The sequence below is a fragment of the Meleagris gallopavo genome, chromosome 3, assembly GCF_905368555.1.
Source record: "Meleagris gallopavo chromosome 3, MGAL_WU_HG_1.1, whole genome shotgun sequence".
Classification (NCBI taxonomy): domain Eukaryota; kingdom Metazoa; phylum Chordata; class Aves; order Galliformes; family Phasianidae; genus Meleagris; species Meleagris gallopavo.
Genome location: NC_139406.1, coordinates 23,956,304 through 23,982,008, shown reverse-complemented (window position 1 = coordinate 23,982,008; position 25,705 = coordinate 23,956,304). Strand labels below are relative to the sequence as shown.

Here is a 25,705-nt window from a genome sequence, read left to right as displayed (position 1 = left end):
GGCATTACTATAAACAAGCTGATTCATGGCACTAAATATGGTGTATATGGCTGTACATATAAGCTGCTGATGCACAGGCACCATTGGAGAAAAAGTGTGCAGCACTGATCTATTGGCAAGGTGGGGAGGAGGGAGGGGAATCCAGGAGCTTGCAAGAATGTGGGGCAGAGGCTGCTGCAGGAGCCTCCTCAGGCACAGGCAGGGATGTTACTGTGCCCTGTGCCTGTTGGGGTTGCATGGCAGGATTTCATCTCTGGCCATTGTTCTTTCTGGTTAATAACACAATGTGCAAAGCTGCAACAAGCTGCAGTGTACATATTTAAAAAGCAAGCAAAGAAAATGAGTGGTATGATAAGATTATTATTATTAATTCAGGGACATCACAGTAACAGTTAAGAATCTCAATTATAGCCATCCATGGCTATGTCAAAAACGGGAAAAAAAAATTATGAAAACATTTGTCCTTGTATTATTTTAATCTTTTGCCTGTCCTTTCTGCTTTATTGAGACCACCTCCTCCTCCTTATTCCAGTCTTTGGTGAGCAAAACAAAACAAGCCAGCAAAGTTAAAACAAACAAACAAACAAAAATCCAACAAAATACAAAACATTATTTTTGAATGATTTTTTTTTTAAGTTATCCTTCTACAGTTAGTGTTTGCATTCAGAGATATTTTATGTAGCTGTTTCAGAGCAGAAGAATACTCAGAATACTAAGGTACTTCTAAGTACCTGCAGGCACTGTGTGCACTCTAACAGTGCTTTCTAAGGCAGTAGAGAAATAGTTAGTGATAGAAAAAATACACAGAAACTTTTAATTCTACTTTATATTTAAGATGTGATAAGAGATTATAGACCATTAAGGGAAAAAAAAAAAAAAAAGGAAAGAAAGAAGGTGGTAGTGTAACAAGAAAATTGCACCAGCAAAATTATCTTACTGTAGTTCTCTATTTAGGTCATACTTTACATTTTCTCTTTTTCAAACAATGCTTTGCAGTCTACTGAAAACAAGATAAAAGAACCTTTGCATTGTTTGGAACAAACATATAGTTTGATTTTAAATGGTATTATGTTGCTCAGCACAAAAGTTAGTTTCACTTGTGCAACTGACTTTTTACCTACATTTCATCAGAACAATCCCACTTATACATTGAAGGAAGGTCCAGAATGTCCTTTTTTGTATGCTCAGAAATCCTCAAGGGCTAAGGCCACTATATTCAATTCCACTGGAATATGCCTGTCAATTTCAGTGGGAGTCAAATCAGTTTGTAATATATATTAAGGTGTATAAAGATACATTAAGGTGTAGGAAACTGAAGCACACTTACAGAGGAAATGCATCAACTGAACTCAGGGTATAAAACCAATGTAAAAAAAATTACAATGATGGTAATGAATAGCTATAGTATTAAAAATGCAGTACAGAAAGAAAAGAAATGAAAAGATTTCAAAAAAAGGCAAGAAAGACCAAAGTTAATCACACTACTGAATGTTGATTCTAGTGGGCAGTCCTTAATGACTAATGGGTCTTCAGGGAGGGATGACAAAAAATTCGGTGTCACAGCAATCAGGAATCTGATAGCTAGGCAACCTGGTTGAGAATTGGAGCTGATGAGTCACGACCCATTCTTTTCCCTTCTTTCATAAATAAGACCCAGTCTGGCAAATACACAGTGGCAGTGCTTAACCGAATCTTATCCTATAGTGGTCATAAGCAGAAGAACATCTCATGAAAGAAACTCACTAGGAACCTGTGTTCCAAGGAGCTTAACAAAGGCAGAAGTGAAGTAGCTGCATAAGTGCCAAGAAGACGTGTGAAGTTCTGAGAGACCAGTCCAGTACCTTTACACTGAGTAGAGGTGAGGGGAAGAAACACATCCTATTAATTTTTGCTATTTGTAATATTATACATCCTCAGTGAGGAATGTGGAAACAAATACATGATGTGATAAGTGTGGTACAAATCAAGTTCAGTCAGTATTGCTGCTGAAATATTTTAACCTACAGGACAGGGAGTTCAGGTAGTAGGAATCTGAGGATTAACTGCATTAAAAACTCAGTGAACATCATATTTTTTCAGCCTTATATCTTAGAGTCATTGCTTGTTCACAAAGCTAAATAGCCAGGTGAATGCTGGATTATGTGAAGGCAGAAGTCACTAAAAGAAGCCAAAGAAATAGTTCCCTGTGGTGATACTAATGACAGCTGATCCCGACTGTTTGCCAATCAATCATCTGAAAAGTTACTTGTTTCCTAACAGGGAGACTGCAGTATCTCATGGAATATATCACATAGAGTACTTTTAAAAATTGTAGCTTCACAACCCATGACAATTCAAGATATATTTTTAGTTCATGTGATATAGCAATTGTATGGTCAATTTTCAGTATGAAAGACAACTAGAATTTTACATTACACAGCAAAAGCTATCATGTAGCAAGTATTCAATAATACATTATCTGCTAGTTGTTAAATTATCAAATAATTACCATATAATGACAAGTTACATAAAGTACTGTATTATTACAAGATAAAGGCATGATTAATTCAGTATTCTAAATCTATGCAATAATTACTTCTGAATTGGATAAAATAATTACACTACGAACTGCAGACATACACACCTAGTCAGCCTCCATGCGATAATTACATGCTTGCTACTTAGTTTTCCATGTGAAGTTTCCAGTGAAAATATCATGCAAGTGAAAAAAGCAGGATTTTTTCTGTCCTTAAGATTTAAAGTCACTTGGATTACTGGGGCACCTTTCCTCTCCAATTAAGTGCTAAAACGGAGCACAATTGTTGTGTTATACATTTCCACTTGGTCAATCATCTACTGCAATGCTAGTCCTAATTGACAAAGGAAATAGACCAAAACATGCTAAAACGAACATTTAATTAGCTCACATTCCAATTATAAACAACACTTCTCTCACCTTCGATCAACTGACAGAAGTAGTAATGATAAATTATAGAGTAAGTGTAAATAAAGTGTTTTTAATTAGTGTAATTAATCACTTCACACATTCTTCAATCTGCTTTGCTCATTTGGGTAACAGTTGAAAGAAAGCACTAGCAAAACTCTTTTAATGTCCTTTAAACATTCATTTACAAAGTTAATAGGTCAAGGTGCCTCACATTCCAGTTGGAGGAATTATCTTGTAAGTGTTCCTTAGTAGTCCTAATTAAGGATTTCAAATACCAAGATGTCACTGTTTACTCTTTCTTCTTCTTCTTAGGTCATTAAGGTTTTGTGTGAAATATTGATTTGAACCCTACAGCCTACTTTTCCAGAGTGTTTAAGAGTGTATATTCATGCAAAATAGTAGCTAGCCTCTTCTAAAGTAGCTTGTATTTGTTGCCCAGTTCTGCAAAGAGATGTATGATTTTGAAAGATCTAATAAAATAAAATATTGGCTCAAGTACCTTTAGATTGAGCATTCAGTTGGGAAGCTGGAGGAATGCTAGGACTGGACTGAAAGGAAAATGAAAACTTGGATAATTCTGGATGGTAACTTGCAAGGTTGTTTCCAGCGTATTTGATGGTACTCTAGAGGGGACGATAGGTAGAGACAAATTCTGTGGCATCTTACTGGTATCTCCCATTTTTCGAGTCTTGCTCTCATAATCAGGAATAAATTTTCCTTTGAAATCAGAAGGGCAAAGAACATTTGTTTGTTCTCAAACGCTCCCTTGCAGCATGGCCTATTTCTGAGATAATCTGAAATATTTTTTTAAGAAACTCTGTTGCAGATATTATTTAGGACAGTTCTGGAAAGCTGAAGAGTTAGGTGGAGGGAAGGTGAGGGATGCCCTGCAAAAGATTCCTCAGGACTGCAAGCCTGAGGGGATTGCAAGGAACAGCCAAATTGCTACTTAAGCACAGCCTTATCTCCTCTCTTCCCCATTTCTAGTCTCTGTGGAACTGCAGATGGAAGCAGCTGTGGCAGCAGTCAGTTGTGGGGAAAAGTCCAGGGAACTGGATGGGAGACCTTTGTGGTTGTTATAAAAAGAGGACATTTTCTTCATTAGAGGCAGAAAAATGAGAGATTGGACCATGGGAAAATGTAAAATCCAAAGGAAATATACAGCTCAGCCATCAATATGTGCTTGAATCAGGGGTTTAGTATGCATAAAATATGATGAGAAAAAATAATAAGGAAAAAAATAAATAAATTGATGAAAACAAATTCAGTTAGCTGTGACTGGTCAAGCATCCTGTAGGAAAAGGATTTTCAAGACAACTGTTAGTAAGATCTCACATGGAAGATAATATGTAGCTGTAACAGCAGTAACAAAAGGCATTCTCCCCACTTTTCCTTCAGATAAAGATCTGTACTAGCAAAGTATTTCAAGATCTATATTCTAGGAGATATTCAACATTAAATATGTAGGTAACTCTGTGTTACAATAAAGAATGCCAAAGCTACAACGTAACACAGCTATTCTATGGCCTAGTAATGTATAAAGCTGAAAAAAGTGTAAGTGAAGAAGCATATGCATACTCAAAATGAAGAAATAAGTGATAAAACTTTGGATATTAAAGTAGCTTCCTTGTTATGAAACAAACATCCCTTCAGATGAACGGCAGCAACTCTTAAACAAGTAGACAGAAAATGAACTTGTTTTACAGAAATGGAAAGTAATTTATATGCAGTACCATGCAGTGCCAACACCAAGAGGGCTATGTACTACCTACAGATACAGAAAAGGGCTGTAGTGTTGTTACAGAACCTATTTGTAAGCACTGGAAAGTAGGCTTCAGCGGAATGTGTTCAGAAATGTAGCATATGTTCATTTTCATTCAAGACACCTATAAATGATACATATCTGGAGATAAGATGTAGAAACTAGGATGATACCATTATGTAAAGGAACAATACAATGATATCCCTTCTAACTCTCTTTCTGACCTAATTACTGCTAGAATAAAAGACGAAGAGCACTTTCTTTCAAGAATAAGTGAACTGGGAACAGAAAATGTTTTCATTACATGCTGGTTATCATATGCTTTTTCTACAAGATAAAAATACAGCCATTATTGTAAGGAGAAGACAGAAGACCTCGGTTAGGATCTGAAATAATAAATCACTACTGCAAGGGACAACAAAGCACCACAAACATTCGTAAGAAGTAACAGAAAACTGTAAGACTTGAAGTGAAAAAGCCATTTAGAAATTCCTGTTGATGACTCGTAAGCAGCTCTACAATCTCTACAATCCAGGCTGCTGGATACTGAGCACTAACACTGACTATCAGGACTCCAGTGCACTACTGGAAGCTGTAATACCCACTCACACTTCTTGGTGCTCTTGCATCCCATCCCAACAATAACGAGTTTGTTTTTGATTATTGATTATTATTATTATTTTTTTTTTTTTTGAATGCTCTTATTGGAATTCTTGAATGCTTGACTCCACAGGTTTCCAAGTACAGCATAATACTAACAACACACGTCCAGATAAGAAGAATCTGTACTTGATTAAGCCAAGACTACAAAATGGAAAATGTGAGCTCCAAATATTGTTTTGGAATTATGTTTCAAACCTTTGCATTCTCCAAATATTGCCCAGTAGTTAAAATTCACTTAACTGTACACATGGAAGAGACAAGAAGAATAGTAAAAGTAGCTGAGCTGGCTAAGAAATTACATAAAGGGAAAAAATTTCTTCATTGATGGCAAAAATCTGTAAGTGTTAATTTATGAATATAACAGAATTTCCAGTGAATTCAGTTAAAAATTGTTGGGAAGTTAGGAAGTATATTTTGCAAATAAGAAATTGTAGCAGACTCACAGAACAAGGTAACGTAGCGAAGTCTAAGCAGCCCTGACATTATAGGGTAAGTGCAGTGTTATTTACTCAGGTAGTGTACTGTTTTGCTATCTGTATCTTACCAAACAGGGCATTACTCCAGATATCTTTATGAAATGCCAGACTGCCAAATCTTCTTTCTTGAGCAATTTTGGTAGTACTTCATAATAAAAAAATTTTGGAGCTCCATTTTAAATGAGAGAAATTAGTGGAGATCAAGACTTCTAATGATAAGCAGGTTTAATAATAGGCTTAAACATATTTAAGCTCAGTATACAGAAGCTGCCTGTGCTTTTGATTTTTATAGAAAAAGCTGTCTGAAATTTTGATTAAAAACAAGGATAACCTACTACTGCAAATTTTTAAATGACCTCAGGATTAAGCAGCTTCTTTTGTAGAAGATTAATCATATTTTATGAAATTGCTTGCTAAACTCTGCACATATTGAATTCAGATATGATCTGGAAAACATAATTTATCACTGACCATTAGGATGACGTGTGCTACAGGAGCAATAGATGGAAAGCACACAGGAGCAAGATGGGCAGCAACGATAGTAGCTAAATTGCATTTCTGTACTGCAGAGGACACAAATAGAAAAAACAATTCCCACTAGCCTTCTATCTATGGATGTGTAAGGTTGAACTGGAGCTCTTCTGGCAGTACAATTTCTGCTGGCACATGTTACACCTTCATCAGAAGCCTGTGCCAAAAAAACTTGTTAGTAGCTGGGGTTAGACACGATGTGGACTACTTTAAGAATGCAAATCTCTTCTTTCTACGAATGACCTGATTTGTAGATGACGTTACTTCTGTGAAACTCTACATGTGTTATGCAGGAGTGGTAAAAGTCACACAGTATTCACTGTAACAGAATTTTTCTGCCTACTGAAAGATCAGAATATGGAACAACAGCAGAACAGTACCTGAACTTGGCTTCCGGGTGGGTTTAGAATCGTAGAATATCTCAAGTTGGAAGGGACCTATAAAGATCACTGAGTCCTACTCCTGGCTCCACACAGGACCACCCAAAATCCAAACCCTGCGTCTAAAAGCATTACCTAAGTGCTCCCTGAACTACAGCACGTGGGGCCGTGCCCACTGCCCTGCACAGCCTGTTCTATGTCCATTACCCCCTAGTGAAAAACCCTTTCCCTCACCCCCAGTTGCCCCTCCCCTGACACAGCTCCATGCCGTTCCCTCGGGCCCTGTCCCTGTCACACAGAGCAGAGCTCAGCGCTGCCCCTCCGCTCCCTGTGAGGAGCTGCAGCCGCCATCAGGCCTCCCCTCAGTCCCTCTGCTCTGCGCTGAGCACACCCAGGGCCCTCAGCCGCTGCTCATATGTCTTACCCTCCACACCCTTTACTATCTTTCTTATCCTGTGACCAGAAGAAGAAAGCTGTATGTGAGAGCAGGCACTGTATGCAGCTACACAGACAGCAGTCTCCAAGTAAGCAGGAAGTCCCATGCTTTGATTTGGGAAACACACTATTTTGACATAAATAATAGTTATTTTTAAATTTTCATTTTCATTACCTATCTCCTATTTTGTAAAGAATAAATACTTTTAAAATTGAATATGAGTTTGGTTTACAGAGAAAAAAAAAAAAGAAGAAGCCAGGTAATTAAGAGTATCTTTTGCATGATTAAATCATAATGTTTTGGAAGTATTTTATACCTTAAAAGATCAACTGTCAGTTTCAAGTATTCCTAATCACCCTATGTGCCCGCACAGCCAAAGGCTGTTATTGATAGTATTGAACTAAAGTGCTCCCTTTTCATTTCTAGGAAATAAAATCAGATGGTTACAGACACCACATAAACATGAGTCACACAAAGTTGAATGCATTATCAATCAGAAATAATAACTAAAAAAATAATAAAAGACAAATCTCCAAGGCTCCACAACAAAACCAGCCAAACATAGCAGCTTCTGGCTATAAAGGATGCACAACTATTCACAGATAGTTGGTATAATACAAAAGTTATCATTAGATTTATCACTTTGTTCTATGAACTTAACCAGTAGCACAGAATAGGTTTCCTTTTCTCGTGCAAAGTAATCCATTTTTATTTTTATTTTATTTATTTTTTTTCCTAACCTTTGACAGACTTGAATCTTTTCTGTCCACAAATGAAAATGGCTATTTGGCCTTGAGGTAAACCGATTCAGAGCGTATTTAACACTGCCGCAAAGGTAAGTCTACTAAGTAGTAAGTCAACAAGGTCAATTTTATGAAAATCTTTTTAATCTCCCAGAAACACCTCTTTCATAAAACAAAAGGTGTACTATAAGAACTTCTCTGCACATTTTGATTGACGTAAAAAAAATACCACTCAGATTTCACTTATGTAATATCTCCAGCATAAACAGCAGTTGGCATGTTGTCCTTTGCAGAGAAAGAATTCCATTAAACTCCTCAGACACCCAGGAATCTGTTGATGCTTTTTTTTGTTGTTGTTGTTTTCTCCTTCAGTGTTCATAGATATGCACCACCCTCCTTTCAGATTGTACTCATAAAATGCATCTGTCCATTTCTAAAGCCAGAATGGAAAAAATGCAAAATAATGGAAAAACTGCCTACTTTATGTTAGACAAGTCACAGAAATTTGACTTTGCTGAGAATTCTGTAAACTCCATGTAGCACAAAAGAAATTAAGCCCCAAACCATACCTGCCAAGGTGTTCTGTTCCATTTGTGTCTCATGCAGGCCAACAAACCAATTACCTCTTGCACGGCTGCATCTACAGACTGGTTTCATGCTCATGAGCTGGCACCAGAGAATCACTGAGCTGTGCAGTTCTTGGCATCTAACTGTGCTGAGAGCACGGGTGCTGGCATAACACTACAGCATGAGCAGAATGAGTGGTTTATCAGTCTGTCAAGAGGATGTGGGTGCACTTGTTTCCTGGCCTGTACTACAGACAAAATATTTACTGATGTTCTTTTGCACTGCAGGTTCAGATGCCAAAAGTTTTTCTTTGTTATGTTTCTACAGATGCTACCATAAGTCACTGTCACTTTCTAATGAGTTTCACTAACTGCTTCCTGCAGTGGATGAGGGAACACCTGGTTATTCGAGCAGGATTTGTGTTTGCCACAGGCTAATCATTACAGGCTGATCATTACCTCCTTTCCATCTTTGAAGCTGCTACTAATTGTTCTTGCTTTTCTGATCTCTTTGCTCTCTCCTTCCCATTTTCCTCCTCCATCCATACATATTTTACCAGCTGTTATTACTACTGTGTTAATTCAACTTTCACATTTTGTAATGCAGTAAAAAGGTGAAAATTTAAGGAGTTGTTTTCTTTAGGCAACAATTTTAAGTCAAAAAGCATAAAATAACACCATGCTCCAAAGTCAAACTCATCTCAAGAGAAGCAATCCCAGTATATAGTAATATGGTGATATCAGTATGGAAGTGATATATAAAAGCCCATTTCATCACGTAGGCATAACCTGAGATAAGGGAACCCTAACAAACATGTTTTAGGTGACAATGCACTGAAACAAAAATCATACTATAGGCTACTGTACAGAAATGGAGGGAACTTACAAATGACTTATGTGCAACGTTGTCATACTATTACTTTTGCTCTGTCAACATGACACATGAGCAAGCAATGTGGATTAGCCTGGAGTCAGATAAACGTGTAAGAAGTAAGGATTACAAGGCCACTTTTATACTGAAAGTGTTTTGTTTTTTTTTTCTCTGAGGATGAATAAGCATCTGTTTGGGAAACAAGATACTGAGGTTTTATTTCATGATGTGTGAAAACAGAAAAGATAAAGGAATTGGAAAATAAAAGACAGTGGAAGCAAGAAGGTAAGTAATGGACATAAGGGTTTGGCAAGAAAGGAATGGGTATTTTAGGGAACAGTGGGATAGCAAAGATGAGAGCATCGGAAAGGACAAGGCTAGAGGGAGATTAAAATGAAGCCAGCAATTTAGATCCAACAGGACATGAACATACTGGACTGTCATGTTTTGAACAGTTCTGCTGGTGGCTTCAACCACTTTCTCCCTGAGAAGCCTATAAATCCCCTTGGATGCCTGACTGGTCTTTAAAATAACTGCAGAAAAACAGGCTTTCAGTGTCATGCATAGGAGGGTGTTCACAGCAACCCCTTTGCTACCCCTGAGGAACCAGAGAAAGCAGAGGCTGCTTTGCAGAGTGCTGCTGACTCCTGCAGAATTCCCCAGGCCTCCTGTGAGTAAACAGTCCTAAGAGTTTGAAGATGGGCACAGCATCTAAGCAGAGCAAGATCAGCGTGACCCGAGTTACAATCCATAATATCCCACAGTCAGAATGACTTAGCAGGGCACGGCTGGTGAAACAGATGCCAAATACCATCAGGTTTGCTGTTGGGAAGGTGTGTGGCTCCACTCCTAAAACTTACTCTTTGCAGTGGCCTTTTCCTGACTGTGTAAGGGAACTGATAAAAGAGGAAAGATTTAAAAAAAAATAAAAAAATCACTTATTCTCTTGAAGTGAGAAGCCAAGCATGAATTTAACATGATGCAATATACTAGAAAGAAAGATAAGCTTGTTTTACCTGAATCTTACCATGCTGATACCAATGATAAGAGGTTTGGACGGTTAGTGCGCAAAGTTCTGGGTGAGAACACGGAACAGAGAACAGAGAGACTGCACTTAAACAGAAGATGTTTCTGGCTGCTGCTCACTGTTTAGAGGATGTACGTCATTAGAAATTGGGCAAAGATGACTTGAAAACCCCCGAGTTTCAAGCTAACAAATTGGGAAGGCTTGCATTAAAAGAGATGGATGGAATAACAAGAGCCAAAGATCCACCCATAAATATTTACTCTGAATATATTAAAAGACTGTCAGATGGTTCCTCAGACACATACCCAGTGTGACTTATCTGTAGCTAAAAACTGTTGAGTCAGATGACTGCCAGGTTTGCATTAATGCAACAGGAAAGAGAAGTAGGAGGAAAGGTGAGGTGACCCTTTTAATGTACTTATGCCACTGCTATTCCAAAGACTCAGTTTCTAAAATTAAAGAGGGACATCCACAGTGCTGAGGTGATTTTTGTCTCTGAAACAGACTTGAAGAGCGCATGATTTTTTGAGTTTGTGTGTTTATCAGGAGATCCCATGAGAACACCTTCTTTGTGTGCGCAAAGAATGACTCAGCTGGATCACCCTGGCACTCAGTAGATAATGAAATGGAAATAACTTCATCTATCAACAAATTGTGAGGTCCACCAATGCCAAATTTCAACTCATTCAGCATGTCAGCCATCTGACAGGTGGCAATTTCACAAAGAAGAGCAGTGGAATTGAAAACACATAAACACATATCTTTTTACACATTCATTGTGTAAATGGGGCCTTTTTGTTTCAATCTATTTTCAATATCAATGAATAAAGCAGCTGATAAAGGATGAAAATCATAAAGGTTGGAGAAGGAGTTCTTTCAGAGTGGGACATCTGTTTTCACACTGAGTAAGGAGGATCTCTGTTATTGTAAAAAATTGCTGAAACAAAATTGAATTAAGACAATAAAATAAGAGCATAGCCCATCTTTTTAGCCTCAGAATTAGGCAGCTTAGATAAGTGAAAAACACATCTGTCTAATACAACAGTACGTATAATTTCCCAAGATAAAAATTGTCTGTTCATCTAACGTCAGTCATTCTTTAGAGGAAAAAAAAAAGAGAGACTTTTAAATGGACTGCTATCCATCTGTGTTGCATTTGGGGCAAACAGTTTTAAGTGACTAGAAGAGTTAATACATCACGAGACTGAATACTCTGTGCTGAGCCATGTTTTTTCTTCTACAGAAGGACTGGGATGTTCCTAACTGCCTGCAATTTTGTTAATATGTAGCCTTAGCAAAGCGTACTCTGAAATGGTAAAAGCCAAGAAGACAGTATTATTTAATCTATGTTGTATTTACTGCCTTATCAGCATCCTGTATTCTCTAATTAATCTTGAACAGAGGACAGCAGTCACAGATGTGAATATTCAGAAAATGTGAAAAAGACTGCCCGTATTACTGGCAGTCAGGTGGGGAAAGCGGGAATTTCAATACAAAACGCCAAGTTTTAAATTAAAGATTAGAATGCAGCATTTTAAAAATATCTGAGAATTGCAGCCATGTCACAGTGATACAGGAGTTTTTTGTGATCCGTGTCAACAAAAGCTCTATTGCTGCTGTCTGTAGTAACTATTTAGAGAGCAAAGAAAGAGGGTTTCCACATGAAATGATTAAGCAAGAGAAAAATAACTGGTGAGACGATTCCATTTCGATGAGAAACTTAAACACCAAAAGCTCCATAAATCTGTTCCATAATCTTTTTAAGACCAGTCTAAGGTTCATTTTGTGGAGACTGAAGCAAAGGAAATAGCATGACAGATTTAAGTATAGATACCTTAAATTAAAGTTAGAGACTTTTGGATTAGGAGACATTTGAGCCTGTGGTTTATGTTAGGAAGAAAGTGCCAATGAATTTGCTCAGTTATCTCAGCAGTCTGTTTAGCCCTCATTCTGCTACTGTCATGACAAGAGTAAGTAACCATTGCCTCTCCTCACTTCTGCAACCTCTACAGGTCTGTAAGGACTCCATCTGCCCCAGTGAATTATGTCAGAATTGATTTTGATGCTAGTATTATGCAGTCCATAGTGTGGCATGCAAATGAACCATAGAGACAATGGCAAAAGGAAGCTAGTAAGAAGGAAAAAAAATCAGGACCAAAACTTTCCTCTCATTCCATGTTGATCTCGTTTATTCATCTTTAAAATGCAAACTTACAAACATTGGCAGGAAAAGGCAGCTTGGACTTCAGTGATTGCTCAGAGTCCTCCAGGCTCTGTGTCACCGAGGATGGATGCATTGGTGCCTCAGACAGCTCATCAACATGTTCCCCACCTACCTGCAGGCAACACTGTGACCTTATCAGCCTTAATGAAAAGCTTTCTCCAGCAATTAACCTTCTTCATCCACAGTTGTACATCTGTGTTTACTTGCCTTCTCTCCCTGAACTTTTCTTCCTTTTGTGTCTTTTCTTTCTTTCATCTCCCATTTTTCCAAGCTTTCTAATCTAAACGATTAACATACAGTCTCCACAATACATAGCTCCACTTACTCAGCTCTCTGAAAATGCTTTTTTCATGTTTCTTTGCTGATTGAATCACTCAGTTACACCACAAATTGAGCAAGAGTCATCACTCAATACTCCTTGTGGCCTTATGTTTATCTGAAACATCATCAGTATTAACTCTGTCCTGAACTCTGGTCCACAGCCCATCAAAATTTTGCTCCCCTGCATGTTTCCTTCAGTGATTCCAGTCCATACACTCAATGAACGTTTCCATCCTTATCCTGAGACCCATTCCCAGCATCTTTTACGTGACCCAGCTTGGCTTTCATCTCTCTAATCTTTCCCTGAACCTTGTTTAAATGACAAGTATTCATTTGTACAAAAACTGTGCTCTGGGGCCCATCAGAAACAGAAAACAGTGGGCTGAAGAAAGTTTCAGAAAGGAACAGCCAGCTCAGCCACCCACTTCAGGCTGCCATGCTGAGTTTTACAGCTACTGACAGAAGGAGGAGGGAGGGAGTGCCGCTACAGTCACACTGAGGGACTGGTGGAGCCTGGGATGTGCAGTACAAGATGGCTGCCACCATATGGACCAGCAGCCCTTAGCTGCCCACCTCAGAAACTGAGGGTACTAGTGAACTATTGACCTTCTGCTGGTGGCATCTCCACAAGCACATAAGACAATCTCAGCTCCTCTCTAACACCATGAAAGCAACGTCAGGTTGTATGTGGTGACATAATAATCGGAGTGACATAATTGCGACAGATTTATAGCTATGTAAAGGCAAAGAGAAATTCCTGCAGTACAGGAAGCTGGACAAAGGTATGCAGGTTTAGGTCTTAACTGACCTGCAACCTTATTCATAATCAATTGCTTTTTGCTTGTCTCTAAGTAGAATCACAGAATCATAGAATCATTAAGGTTGGAAATGATCACTGAGATCATCTAGTCACAACTGTCAGCCCATCTCCACCATGCCCAATAAATCACGTCCGTTATTGCCATATCTACCAGTTTCCTGAACACCTCTGACTACACTGCCTCCCTGGGCAGCCTGTTCCAATGCCTCACCACTCTTCTGAAGAAATTTTTCCTAACATCCAATGTGAAACACAAAATAGAAACACTTTTTTTTTTTCTGGGAAGCCAGTTTATACTGAGTTGAAACAGAAGAAAGAGATTGGCCACAGTGCAGGAGCACCTCTCAGATGCATACAGCCCTGTCCCAGGCCAGGGCAACCACAGAAAGCTTATGTGAGGAAAGCTCATCTTTGACAATAATTACTTAAAAATAATGGATGGCTCTGCTTGCCCCATACTAATAAGAGCTTTATACAGCACTACCTATGTATTTGTCTATCAGTTAATTCAGCAAAGATAATTAGTGAGCACTATTCCTAGCAATATGAAACACCTCCTGCCTAAGCCACCTTCGTATGATATGTCTTGTTAGCTTATGTCCATGACTTCTATTTGCTGATAAAGAAATAGCACGTGAGATGATATTTGGGATTTGAGGTATTATAACAGCTGCCTGTGGCTGCTACATGACCATTTTTTAAAAACAGTTCTGAGAAAGTCAGAGTGCATAAAACTGAATCATAAGGATTCTGACTACAGAAACACTAATCTTCTTCAAAGGTAAAGCTACCAACAGATTAACTTGTTACACTAGGTGCACGCAGTTCGGGAAAAGAAGCTGTGGTCGCATCCTTGGGGAAGCTTTCATATCATGATTTCAAAAATCAGCCTCAACTAGGCTAGAACTGACACAGCAGGCTAGAAATGTTCTCCTCAGGGTTAGCCTAGTGACATAAAATACAGCTATGCATTCAAAATGCAGATGTAAAATCAGGTAAAATTGTAAATTCTAGACTACAAAAGCTAAGAGATGGCATGCAATGATGATTTTTCTGAATTATCACCCTTCCTCTCTCTCCTTGTCTTATGGACAGTGCACACAAAAATGCAAACCTATTCAGTGTTGCATGATTGCCTCATTCTTCATCATGCCACTTTGGGTCTTCCTTGAAATGGTCCAACACAAAGGAAAAAAACAAACTCTTGTGGATTACACTATGACACTCAATATTCAAGTTCCAATGCACCACAAACAATGTTTTTTATGAAGTGAGATGTTTATCTCACATCCTATGTAGAAACTGAACGAATTACGATGAAAATTGTTTATGAAATGCAAATATTGTGAGATACTCCAGAGTAAGTCCTAGATTTCCCTTTGTATAACTTTTCATATGTTTGAGACACTGCTACCACAGTTCAACTAGATGTGTTTGTTCTCAACACACCTGTGGGTGAAGCACTAACATATAAAACTATATACTGGAAAAAGGTAACTTGAATGATTTCCTAACTATCACATCAGAACTTTAGGATGCAAAGGAGAGATTTAAGTAAGCTTTAAGTAAGAAGCTCAACTATTAAATAAATAATTTTTGTTTTCATTTAATATCTATGTTTTCATTGTGTAGAGAAGTTAGTAGTGCTCAAGATGAAATCATAGAATCATAGAATCACAGGGGTTGGAAGGAACCTCAAGAGTCCAACTCCCTGCTACAGCAGGTACCCCACAATAAGTCACAAAGGTAAGCATCTAGACATCTTAAATATCTCCATAGAAGGAGACTCCACAACTTCTCTGGGCAACCCGTCACCACAAGGAAATTCTTCTGCAGATTAGTATATAACTTTCTATGTTCAAGAGTAGACCACTGCTCCTTGTCCTGTTTCATCACCGAGAAGAGCCTGGCCTCATCCAGCCTTGCCTTCCAGCTTAAGGTATTTTATTTATAAACATTTATTAGATCTCTTCTCAGTCTTCTCTTCCTCAGGCTGAAGAGACGCAGGTTACCAAGCCATTCCTTATAGAGGAGATGCTCCAGGCCCCTTACCATTGCTGTGGTCCTCCATTGGATTCCTAGATCTCTGTCTTTTTTGAACTGGGGAGCCCCAAACTGGACACAGTAGTTTAAATGCAGCCTCACCAGTGCAGAGTAGAGGGGGAGACTTCCCTTGACCTGCTAGCCACACTCTTTTTAATGCACCCCGGGATACCACTGGCCTTCTTGGCTCATGACCAACCTGTTACTGCACAATCTAAACCTTAGCTTTAGGGTAAATTAAGCATTGACAGAAAATGTACAAAACGAAACATGATAATAATTGCTGTAGAGTACAGTCACAAGGAAAAAAAAAATATTTTGCACAGACAGTCTTGATAATGGTGTTTTTAGCTTTGCAAACAGAATAGCATTTTAACTGATAGATCTGTTAAATTTTATTCTAAATTGAAAACAGACTCCCAAACAAAAGGAAAAATCTAGTGTATGACATCCTGACTGCATTTATGATCGATTAACTGCAACTGTTGGCCTTGGCATATATATCTGATTCTTAATTAACAACCATAAATAGCAAACGGCAATCTAGTTTCACTGCATTCCTATTTGATTCCTATCTTTCTGTGATGTTCCTCAGAAATCTGTTTGAATACCAGTTACCTTCACCTACTCAGATTTCTTTCTACCTACTATCCTCATCTTTCCCTAACATTTTTCTTAGTTTTAATTTCTTCATCCAGTTTCTGCAATGCCCAGCCATGGGGGCTTCTCGCTTTCAACCTTCCCTATGCAGTCCACGCAGATTCATTTTTCTATCTAATGTATGAAAACAATTGTGATCAGTCATTCAGTCTGTTTCTTCTCACTCCAAAATGAATACAATAGAGTAAGAGGTGAAAAACTCAGGGCAACTTATAAGGGCTTAAGCTGTTGCATCATGCTTTCCCAACAGAAAATTTTTCTCAGGTCAAAGAGCATCTTACCAAAACTGTTAGTGATATTGTTGGCCCAGAAATCTTGTGTACATGAAAAGTGAAACACTATCTACTGTTCCAGGACTGTCAACTTTGAATCTGATTGCAAATCTTGTTTTAAAATAATGAAAAATGTTCTGACAAATTAAAATTCTGCATTCAGCCTTGCACTGCTTTGCTTTCACTTGAAATGATGACGACATTTCAGGTGACAACTCACCATTGCTTTGCAGAAGGCTGCTGTCACATTCCATTAGCCTTTCCACAGGAAAGGGAAATCATTCCCTTTGTTTTTAAGAAAGCTGAATATGGGCAGCCACCCTGAAAGATGTGACTCAGTCACAGGGTACTAAGCAGCAAGGGACTGAAAAAGACAAAAATGGCTCAAGGGAGCAGAGACAAAGACATATAGAGGCAAAAGAGAGAAAATTGAAAAGCCAAGGTAACGTCAGGAGCAGCAGTAGGAGTGATGGGAAAGCGTGTATAGTTTGTGGCAGACAGGAACAGTGCATCACACAGGAGACTGAGGAAAAGCAAAGGAAAATAGGGAACTAATTTGCATCTTCTGTGCCCATTGTTACATCTCATATCAGACTTGTCAACCTGTTGGAAAGCTTTGTCTCAGTGTATGTGATTTCGGAGCACAAGCGTTTGTAGGTATCTGCTCTACAAATACACTGGGTGGCACGTCCCTGTTCCTTACTCACTGCAGCTTTGATTCACTTCTCCAGCTGCTGATCCTAGCAGAGGATCTATCCACTCAAAGCACTCTTCTGCAAAATAAGAACAGCTACCAAATGACCAGTGAACTAACATCTGAGAATAGGCCTCAGCTTTCTTGCTGCTGCTGCTGGCATTCTGTGCATCATCCTTAAATAGTTCAACAATTATGGCCCATTTATCCATTTGAAAATTTTGGTCCTAGAGACTATCAGCTACTAGCTAAAAAGTGACATCACACCACCTCACATTTCAATTACTGCTTTTGCATACTGAAGCAGTGCTGCTTTAAAGATGCTTTTGTAGTGATGGTGTTGAAGTCTTGTGTCATGACCTTGTAATACAGTATGGCCATACTGCAATTTCTAAATGTATTTCTTAAAATACATTCCATGGGGCTTCTGCCCACGGACTGCCAGTGAAATTCTCTCAATTACAAAGAAAATCAAAAATCAAATTGGAAATGCAGGGAGGCAATTTTCCTGCTCCCAGTTACACTGTTTTCTGCTGATTTGAGAAAATAATGAGAAAAACATTCTAATACATGTATTCAGTTTTAAAGCATGAAATATTACAAATAACTGTGGGTTCTGAAAAGCAAGTTTTTTGCAACTTACTTTCACTGGCTGAATAGTCCTGTGGATCAAGTATCCCTGATTCTTGCAGTGATCTAATACAGGAGTCCACCAGCTCCAGACCTGTAGTGAGCTCATCTTCTATATCCTTCTGACCATCTATAATAACATTAACATAAAAAAGTACAAGAAACGCAAAAGATAAAACTAGTTACGTGCTATCACGTACATATATCAGTTATAGCTGATGAAGGAATGGAAAACTCACCAAAATGGCATATTATGAGCAAGCTGGCCACATTGATCCAGGAGAGTTATGCTGCCCTTTATAAGTTTGGCTTTGGATTAATAAAAGCAAACTAAGAAAGCACAGGTCTTATCTTAAGAAAAACCTAGAGACCAGTGCCCTCTCTCAAAACTTTGCTTTATTCTATCTATGTAGATGCTCCATTTGCCAACCCTAACCACTTTTGTCAAGTTCTACTATTTTTTCAGCAGAGTTTTCAAACACTAGAAAAGAAAACACCCAATAAGCACATAAATGCATGCTGTTCTCCCCTCTACCTTATTTAGGAAGCATATTCTTTATGGGAGAGAATATATGCAGTACTCTACAAGTAGATAAGTTTATTACCTTGTGTTTGCCAGTGAAACTGCTCTTCTGTTGAACTGCAAAGAAAAAGAAAAAATGTTAATTTTTTATGAAATGATTCAGTTCTGTGCCACCAATATGTAGATCTAAATATATTCTGAAGAAACTGACCTGAGAATAAATAGCAGAGTTTATGAAGCATTATTTTATGTATATTTCTTTTTTTTTTTTTTTAGGAATAACTTGCACAGTATTCATTCAGCAGGGAAAAATAAACTATTTCTTAACTAAATAATTGAAAATGTACATACAGAAGCCACTCTTTTAGTCTTAATGTGGAAATTACACTGTTGCAAAGCTAAATTGTCAACATTTTGCAACTTCTGGAGATCCTATTTCTCCGATTTTCCTGTTTTTTTAGACTGCTTTCTCAAGTGAGCAGTTACCTCTGTTTTTTTTAAATGACTTTACATGCACTGTTCCTGGTTCTACTTATGTACATTTTTATTACTCAAAAGTGCAGCAAAGCTAATTCAACTGGCCTGCACAAGAAAGTAAACTTAGAAGTGTTTGTTCTTTCATATACAAGCCCTTAAGCAATGGAAGGTCTTAATTTATAATAATGAGGGTGTACATTAGAACATAGGTCAGATTTCCATGTTGTTGTTTTTTTTTTTCCTTAGTGGATAAAATGAAGGATATATTCAACTAGCCAATGAGTACACTTTTCTAAAGGCATGATGTGCCCGTCCTTCGCTACAGATCTTCCTTACATGCCAAGAATACAAAATGCAGTCATTCATAATACTTTTAATAATAGTGAATTGATTATTACAGTCACGATTAAAACCTTTTTCTGTACATCTTTATACCTATTGGAAAATAAAAATCAACAGGAACAACAAAAAAAACAAGACAAATTGAATTTTGAAGGGTTCAAACAAAACTAATATTTATTTCTGACGTCAAGAATAAATGCTTTTCTTAGAAGCACATGGGTTTTAAATCTTGAATAGTTTTCTCCTTTCCTAGCGGATGCTGAACCTCTTATGAATATGTGAATAGAGCTCCTTGCATCTATGTCCTGTGAATAAGAATAATGTAAATGAAATGAAATGCTTCTTTCTGGATGGAAATAACCTAAGTTAATTATTGATCAAAATTGGTAGTTAAAAAAAAAAAAAAGGATAATTGCCTAATTTACATATAAATAGTACTAAAAGCATGTTTTAATTTCCAGCTGGCATCACAAGTGTTAATTTGACAAATTCAAATCTACAGATCATCATTAATTTCCAAATATCCTCCACCTGTGGCTTATTTTGATGCACTGGTGTGGGGTTTCATAGATTAAGAAGCTAGTCCTTCGATCAGACACTCAGCTAAAATGTTTGCACTCGAGTGCATTGAAGCTAATAATATTGAAGATAAACACAGCCAGAGTTCTCTGGCAAATAATTATGGCAAAGTACTGAACTGAAGAGATGACTTTAATTGAAAATGCCTTTTCAAATGTAGCCTTGACCCCATTTGGTGGTGACAAGGGACAGTGGCTCTTTTTGCAATTCCGTTTGCCCAACTTTTCAAACTGAATGTTCAGTTGGCACCTGCAGACGTTTCAAAGCAAAGTGAGCAACTTGAAAGCATTCTGCCTTCCTGGAATTAGAGTCATCCATAATATGCAGCATATATTTCCCCACTATACAGTCCTACCTCCAGAATCGAGTTTTCTACATAAGTAATAGATACCACCTCAAGTGACACCACAAAATTCAATACCTCGGGTGGCTTTCTTGCTGGCAAAACAAATTTCTAAATCTTGTTGGCAACAACACTGAAAGTCATCTCATCCATGTCAGTGAGAAAAGATAATCTAAATCTGTGCACAAAGAGTGAGCTATCTGGATAGATACCCAAGGATTGTCTTTCAATGCAGGTGTCAGAGGGCAGCAAGGGCAGGCTGCTCCATAGGGATGGTGAGCAGGGGGCTCACCAGGTGGTGGCAATGCAGAGACCTCTGGGAGTTGGGGCAGAGTCTGCATCGGGACTGGGTTCCAAAACCATGCCCAAAGGCAGAATGTGAAAATTCATTTTCTTTGTCACCCCACACAAAAATGTTGGTGCAAATGAACATCAGTGCACACGACTATGATGGTCAAGTCACATGCCTTACTGATCTTTAAAAGAGCACTGCAACAAAGACCCTTAATTCTTGGTGGGAGTTCAGGACTTTAAGTCACTCTGTCTGGCCCATCTCTCGATTTATCACAGAGCTGCATACACATTTTAAGGGCAAACCCACACTGTTGTATTCCTTTGATTACCCAAGAAGCGTTCGTGTGCCTCTCTGTGTGCAGAAGTCATTAAGTTTCCACTTGTCATTCCGTTTTTGAGGAAGTGCTGCAATGATCTGCTATATAAAATGTTTCTTTCTGTTGTTTTCTAAAACAATTCATGAAATTATATCTAACCCTACTATGCAACAGCTATAAAAGGACTTTTATGAGGAGCTGTATCAGCTGTAATCTTTTCAATTACTTTTGCAATGGAGCCTCACAAACATAGCTGTATATAATTACAGGCAGATACTGTCTCACTGATTTTTAAAATGCTATTCTGGAAGTTCTCATTTGTGGAAGGTGGAACAAAAAAGATTCAGAGACATTTCATAAAAAGCATGGAGGTTGAGAAGCACTAATATTCTGGTTCAAGCAAAGGAGGAACAGTTCTTAAATAAACAATATATTTTCTTTAATGTTTTGTAAATAAACCAACCTTTGGTATCAACTGTCTGAGGAAAAAAAAAAAAAAAAGAACTAAGAATAAATCTGATATAATTCCTTACAATTACCGTAGAAAAAGGTCCTAATTGCTCTATACTATTTCTTAGTTGCCCAATTTAAAATACATCAGAATTTCTGACTGCAATAATCACCTCTATAGATGGGACACAGTCATCTCTCCTAAATCACATTCTATTAATCAGCCATGGTATCAACTCAGCTGTCACATCAACAAGTCCTTTTGATGGTCCAACAAATCAAATTTAATACTTTACAACAATCATCAAAACTGTAAAAAAAAAAGAAAAAAAAAAAAGGAATAAACAGAAAGCCCCACTCCTCAAATCCCCTAATATTTTACTCATCTGAGTACTGAGCTTTTGTACCCTTTGAATTTCAAAGAAACTTTTAAAATTGCTACAGATTTCCTCACAGATTACAGTGCCAGAAAACTGGCATCGTCTCCTTCCGTATTCAGGACCCATCTGGATGTCTACCTGTGCAACGTATTGTAGGGAACCTGCTTTAGCAGGGGGTTGGACTTGAGGATCCTTTGAGGTTCCTTCCAAACTTTGCAATTCTGTGATTCTGCGAAAACTGTTGGTTAATTCCCACCTGTATTAGAAAGACCTTGCTACAAATTCCTACGAGGAAAGGGAATTGTCTTTTTCTTTTCTTTCTTCCCAGACAAATTTTTACAATTCCCTAGGTTTTCAAAAATAAATAGCAGAAATCTGAGGCTCGATGGTGAGTGTTTAGTATTTATTTTCAAAGATACAAGGAATTATGCACAAAATTTCCTTAAGATCTCAAAAGTGATGCAGCAATGTGCAGACATATTTTCCTTAAAAAGTGACTTTTTAAAAATGTTCCAGCCTCTTTATTTCCACTTTTCATGCACTGATTATGCTTAGTAATAGACGTTCCATTTCTTTTTACTTAGGTGAGATTTAATGTTCAACGTGCTGCAGTAGTATGAGCACAATGTAACTGCAGTGTATGTACCTTCAGCAGTTTTGCTCTTTGCCCAGAGTGCTACTGATGTGTTCACAAAGCAGGCAGCAAGGCTGCTATTTAATGGAGAGAGCATAATATAGTCCATTTCCTTATAGTTTTTATCCTCACTCCTGAAGTAGTCAACAAGAGGATCAATTCTAACTGGTCTAGTATTAGACATGGAGATTGGTGGCCCTGCATTCAGCAGGGGGGTTGGAGCTTGATGATCCCTGAGGTCCCTTCCAACCCAAACTATTTTATGATTCTATGAAAAACATTTACTGAAGTTTTGATTGAACTTAGCCACTTGGAAACAAAACACTTGCTACTTAGCTTGCCAGAAGCATCCAGTTTTCTTTAGTTTCAGTTTTGCCATTAGTTTCCTGTGTGATAATGCAGAGAGAGAATCACAGAAAACTCTCTGAAGTATGTCATGGAGAAGAATTCAAAGGACGATACATTTGAGTCCTTGTTGTACTTCATTTTAAACTTGGAAGCAATAATAATATTAGAGAATCTAGAATTACATAACTCCTATTTTTATTCTTCCACAGATGCCCATTTTTGTCTCCTGGGGCAGATAGGGTACAGACTTATGTATACCCTAATTATGAATCAATAAAACCATTCTCATGTTCTTATTTAGAGAAGCTAAAATCAAATCAAATTAATTCATTGTGTAATTTCCCTTAATTCATAAAATAATTAAGAAAAAAAGATGATGGTTCACAAATAAGAGGATTTCTGATAAAGTAATAATGTAGTTCTTCCTGTTTGCTTCATTAGCTATTTTTATTTAGGTAAGGAGTTCATTTTCAAACTGCACCTGAACATGAGCACAGTGAAAATTTAACTATGCTTTCTGAGAGTATCAGTTTGGATAGTATTGTACTATTGTATTTGATCAGCCACAATGATGGATCTCATCATGCATCTAAATGATAGATTCATACAGTCACACAGGAGCTTCCCTGAAAGTAATGCCTTCTATTTTATGATGTTGACCCATGACATCATAGGCAGATGTTGGTGGTAGGGCAGTAGATGTTGAACCTTTCTGCCAATATTCCATTCCATTTTGCTGCAGCAGCAGAGGGGCAGCAGAGGGGCTGACAAAATACCATCTGATGATGACATGGAAGTGAGGATAAAGCACTGAATTCCTCCATGCAGAAAGAATTGCAACTGTCGATATTATTCATCGATACTTGGTGAACATTTTTGGATACCGAACAGTTAACGTTAGCACAGTGAGGCAGTGAGTGGTGCATTCCAGCAGTGGTGACAGTGATGTGAAAGACAAGCCATGTTCCGGAGGACCATGCACAGCTGTCACACCACAAAATGACGAGTGTCTCAATCAGCTCATCAGCACAAACCACCAGACTACAGCCAGGGAACTCTGTACAGAGCTGAATATCAGCTTCAATACTTTGAAAATGATGGTGGCAACATTGTAGTATCACAAAATTTGTGCAAGATGGACCCCACAAATGCTCACATAGAAACAGAAAGAACACTGCTGACTGTTTCCTGGATTGCTTCAATATTGGTAATGAGACATAGTGTCACCACTATGAGCCAAAATCAAAATGGCAGCACATGGAGTGACGACGTGAATTCACCATCAAAAAAAAGTTCAAGATGCAGCTCTCAGCAGGTAAAATGATGTGCATTGTCTTTTGGGAAAGGAAAGGGAAAAAAAGGGAAAGGGAAAGGGGTGATCCTTCTGAATCCAGATTTTGTGCCTTCTGAGTTCCATCTGTTCGGGCTGGTGAAAGGTGGACTGTGTGGGCAACATTTTCCTAGCAATGACGCAATCATTGTACCTGTGAAACAGTGGTTCACCTCCTTTTGTGCACATTTTTATAAACATGGCAAGAAAGCTCTTGTTCATGTTTAATGAAAATGCATAGCTAATGGTGGTGATAATGTTGAAAAATAGTGTTTTGTAACTGAGTTTTCGCTATCAAGTAGAGTTATTGTGCTCTTTGCATCTCTTGTAGTTTCCGTGGAAATAAATAGGAGGCATTATTTTTGCAGTGGTCTGAGTTGTAAGAGACGCATAAGGATCATCAAGTCCAACTCCTTGCTCCACACAGGACCACTCAAAAATCAGACCATACGTCTGAGAGCATTGTTCAAATGCTCCTTGAACTCCAGCACTGGGGCTGTGCCCACTGCCCTGGGGAGTCTGTATGAGTGCATGACCACTGCCCTGGGGAGTCTGTATGAGTGCATGACCACTGCCCTCTGGTGCAGCCCCTTTCCCTCACCCCCAGCTGCCCCTCCCCTGACACAGCTCCATGCTGTTCCCTCAGGCCCTGTTGCTGTCACACGGAGCAGAGCTCAGCGCTGCCTTCAGCTCCCTGTGAGGAGCTGAGCCGCCATCAAGCCTTCCCTCAGCTCCTCTGCTCTGCGCTGAGCAAACCAAGGGACCTCAGCCGCTCCTCATACATCTTGCCCTCTAGGCCCCTCACCATCTTCATAGCCTTCCTTCAGACAATCTCTAATAGTTCTACGTTAGTTAAAAATAATCAACACAACACATTTTTTTCTGAAACTTTATGGATTTGGACTTTGGTAGCAGGAAATTAACTTCTTAAGAAACAGAGTGCAATATAAATAAAATTCCTTTGAGGAAATCCACTTCTGTGCATTTGATCATTGCAGTATTTCTTCCTGGGATAGCTGAGCACTACAGCACATAACAAACATGCATCAGCAACACGAAGCTTTTTATCTCACTATAGACAAACAGAGATACCCTTTCTGTTCAAAGTTTCAAAGTTAAAATGCAGATTCAGCTAAGAGACTCAGGCTGACCATTGCTTTAAGTAAATTATTTTAAGCGTGACTTCACTTAGTTAGGAGTATTTCAACCACACTATTTGTTCTGTATTGTCCTCAGTATCCAGTAAGAAAGTGGTTTTCTCTGTTTTTTTGAGGAATGACTCATTTTGAGTTCAGCACTTCCTTGGGGAAATAATGCAGACAGAAGCCAGACAGGCTGTACCTTGAAGAAAGCACGTTCCATGCAGAAACCTCCCAACACACAAATGGTCTGACACTGCGTGAAATCACACATCACACCACTTCCCAATTCCCTTCCCTTACAGCCTCTTCACATTAGCTTCACTCAGCTCTTTCCAAGAAACTGACCCTTCTTGGGTTCTTTGCCTTCTCCTTCTACTGAAAAAACTTTTCCCTTTTCCCTCTCCTCTCCTCTCCTTCCCCTTTCCTTTCCTACTGAAGAGAATTTTTTGCATAGCTGATAATTTTGCTGTTCCCCTTCCCACAGCTTAGACCTGCTATCTG

General features: G+C 38.4%; 1 protein-coding gene across 7 annotated transcripts in view; it reads right to left on the bottom strand.

Annotated features, from left to right (window-relative positions):
* CTNND2 (catenin delta 2) overlaps positions 1-25,705 on the bottom strand; it is a 625,555-nt gene that overhangs the window by 286,683 nt on the left and 313,167 nt on the right. For all 7 annotated transcript variants that reach the window (XM_085220451.1, XM_085220452.1, XM_085220453.1 and 4 more), the window contains 2 exons: positions 18,651-18,685; positions 18,059-18,175 (listed from right to left, as the gene is read on the bottom strand). In XM_085220451.1, the coding sequence (XP_085076577.1) occupies positions 18,059-18,175; positions 18,651-18,685 (152 nt within the window). The remainder of the gene's footprint in view (positions 1-18,058; positions 18,176-18,650; positions 18,686-25,705) is intronic.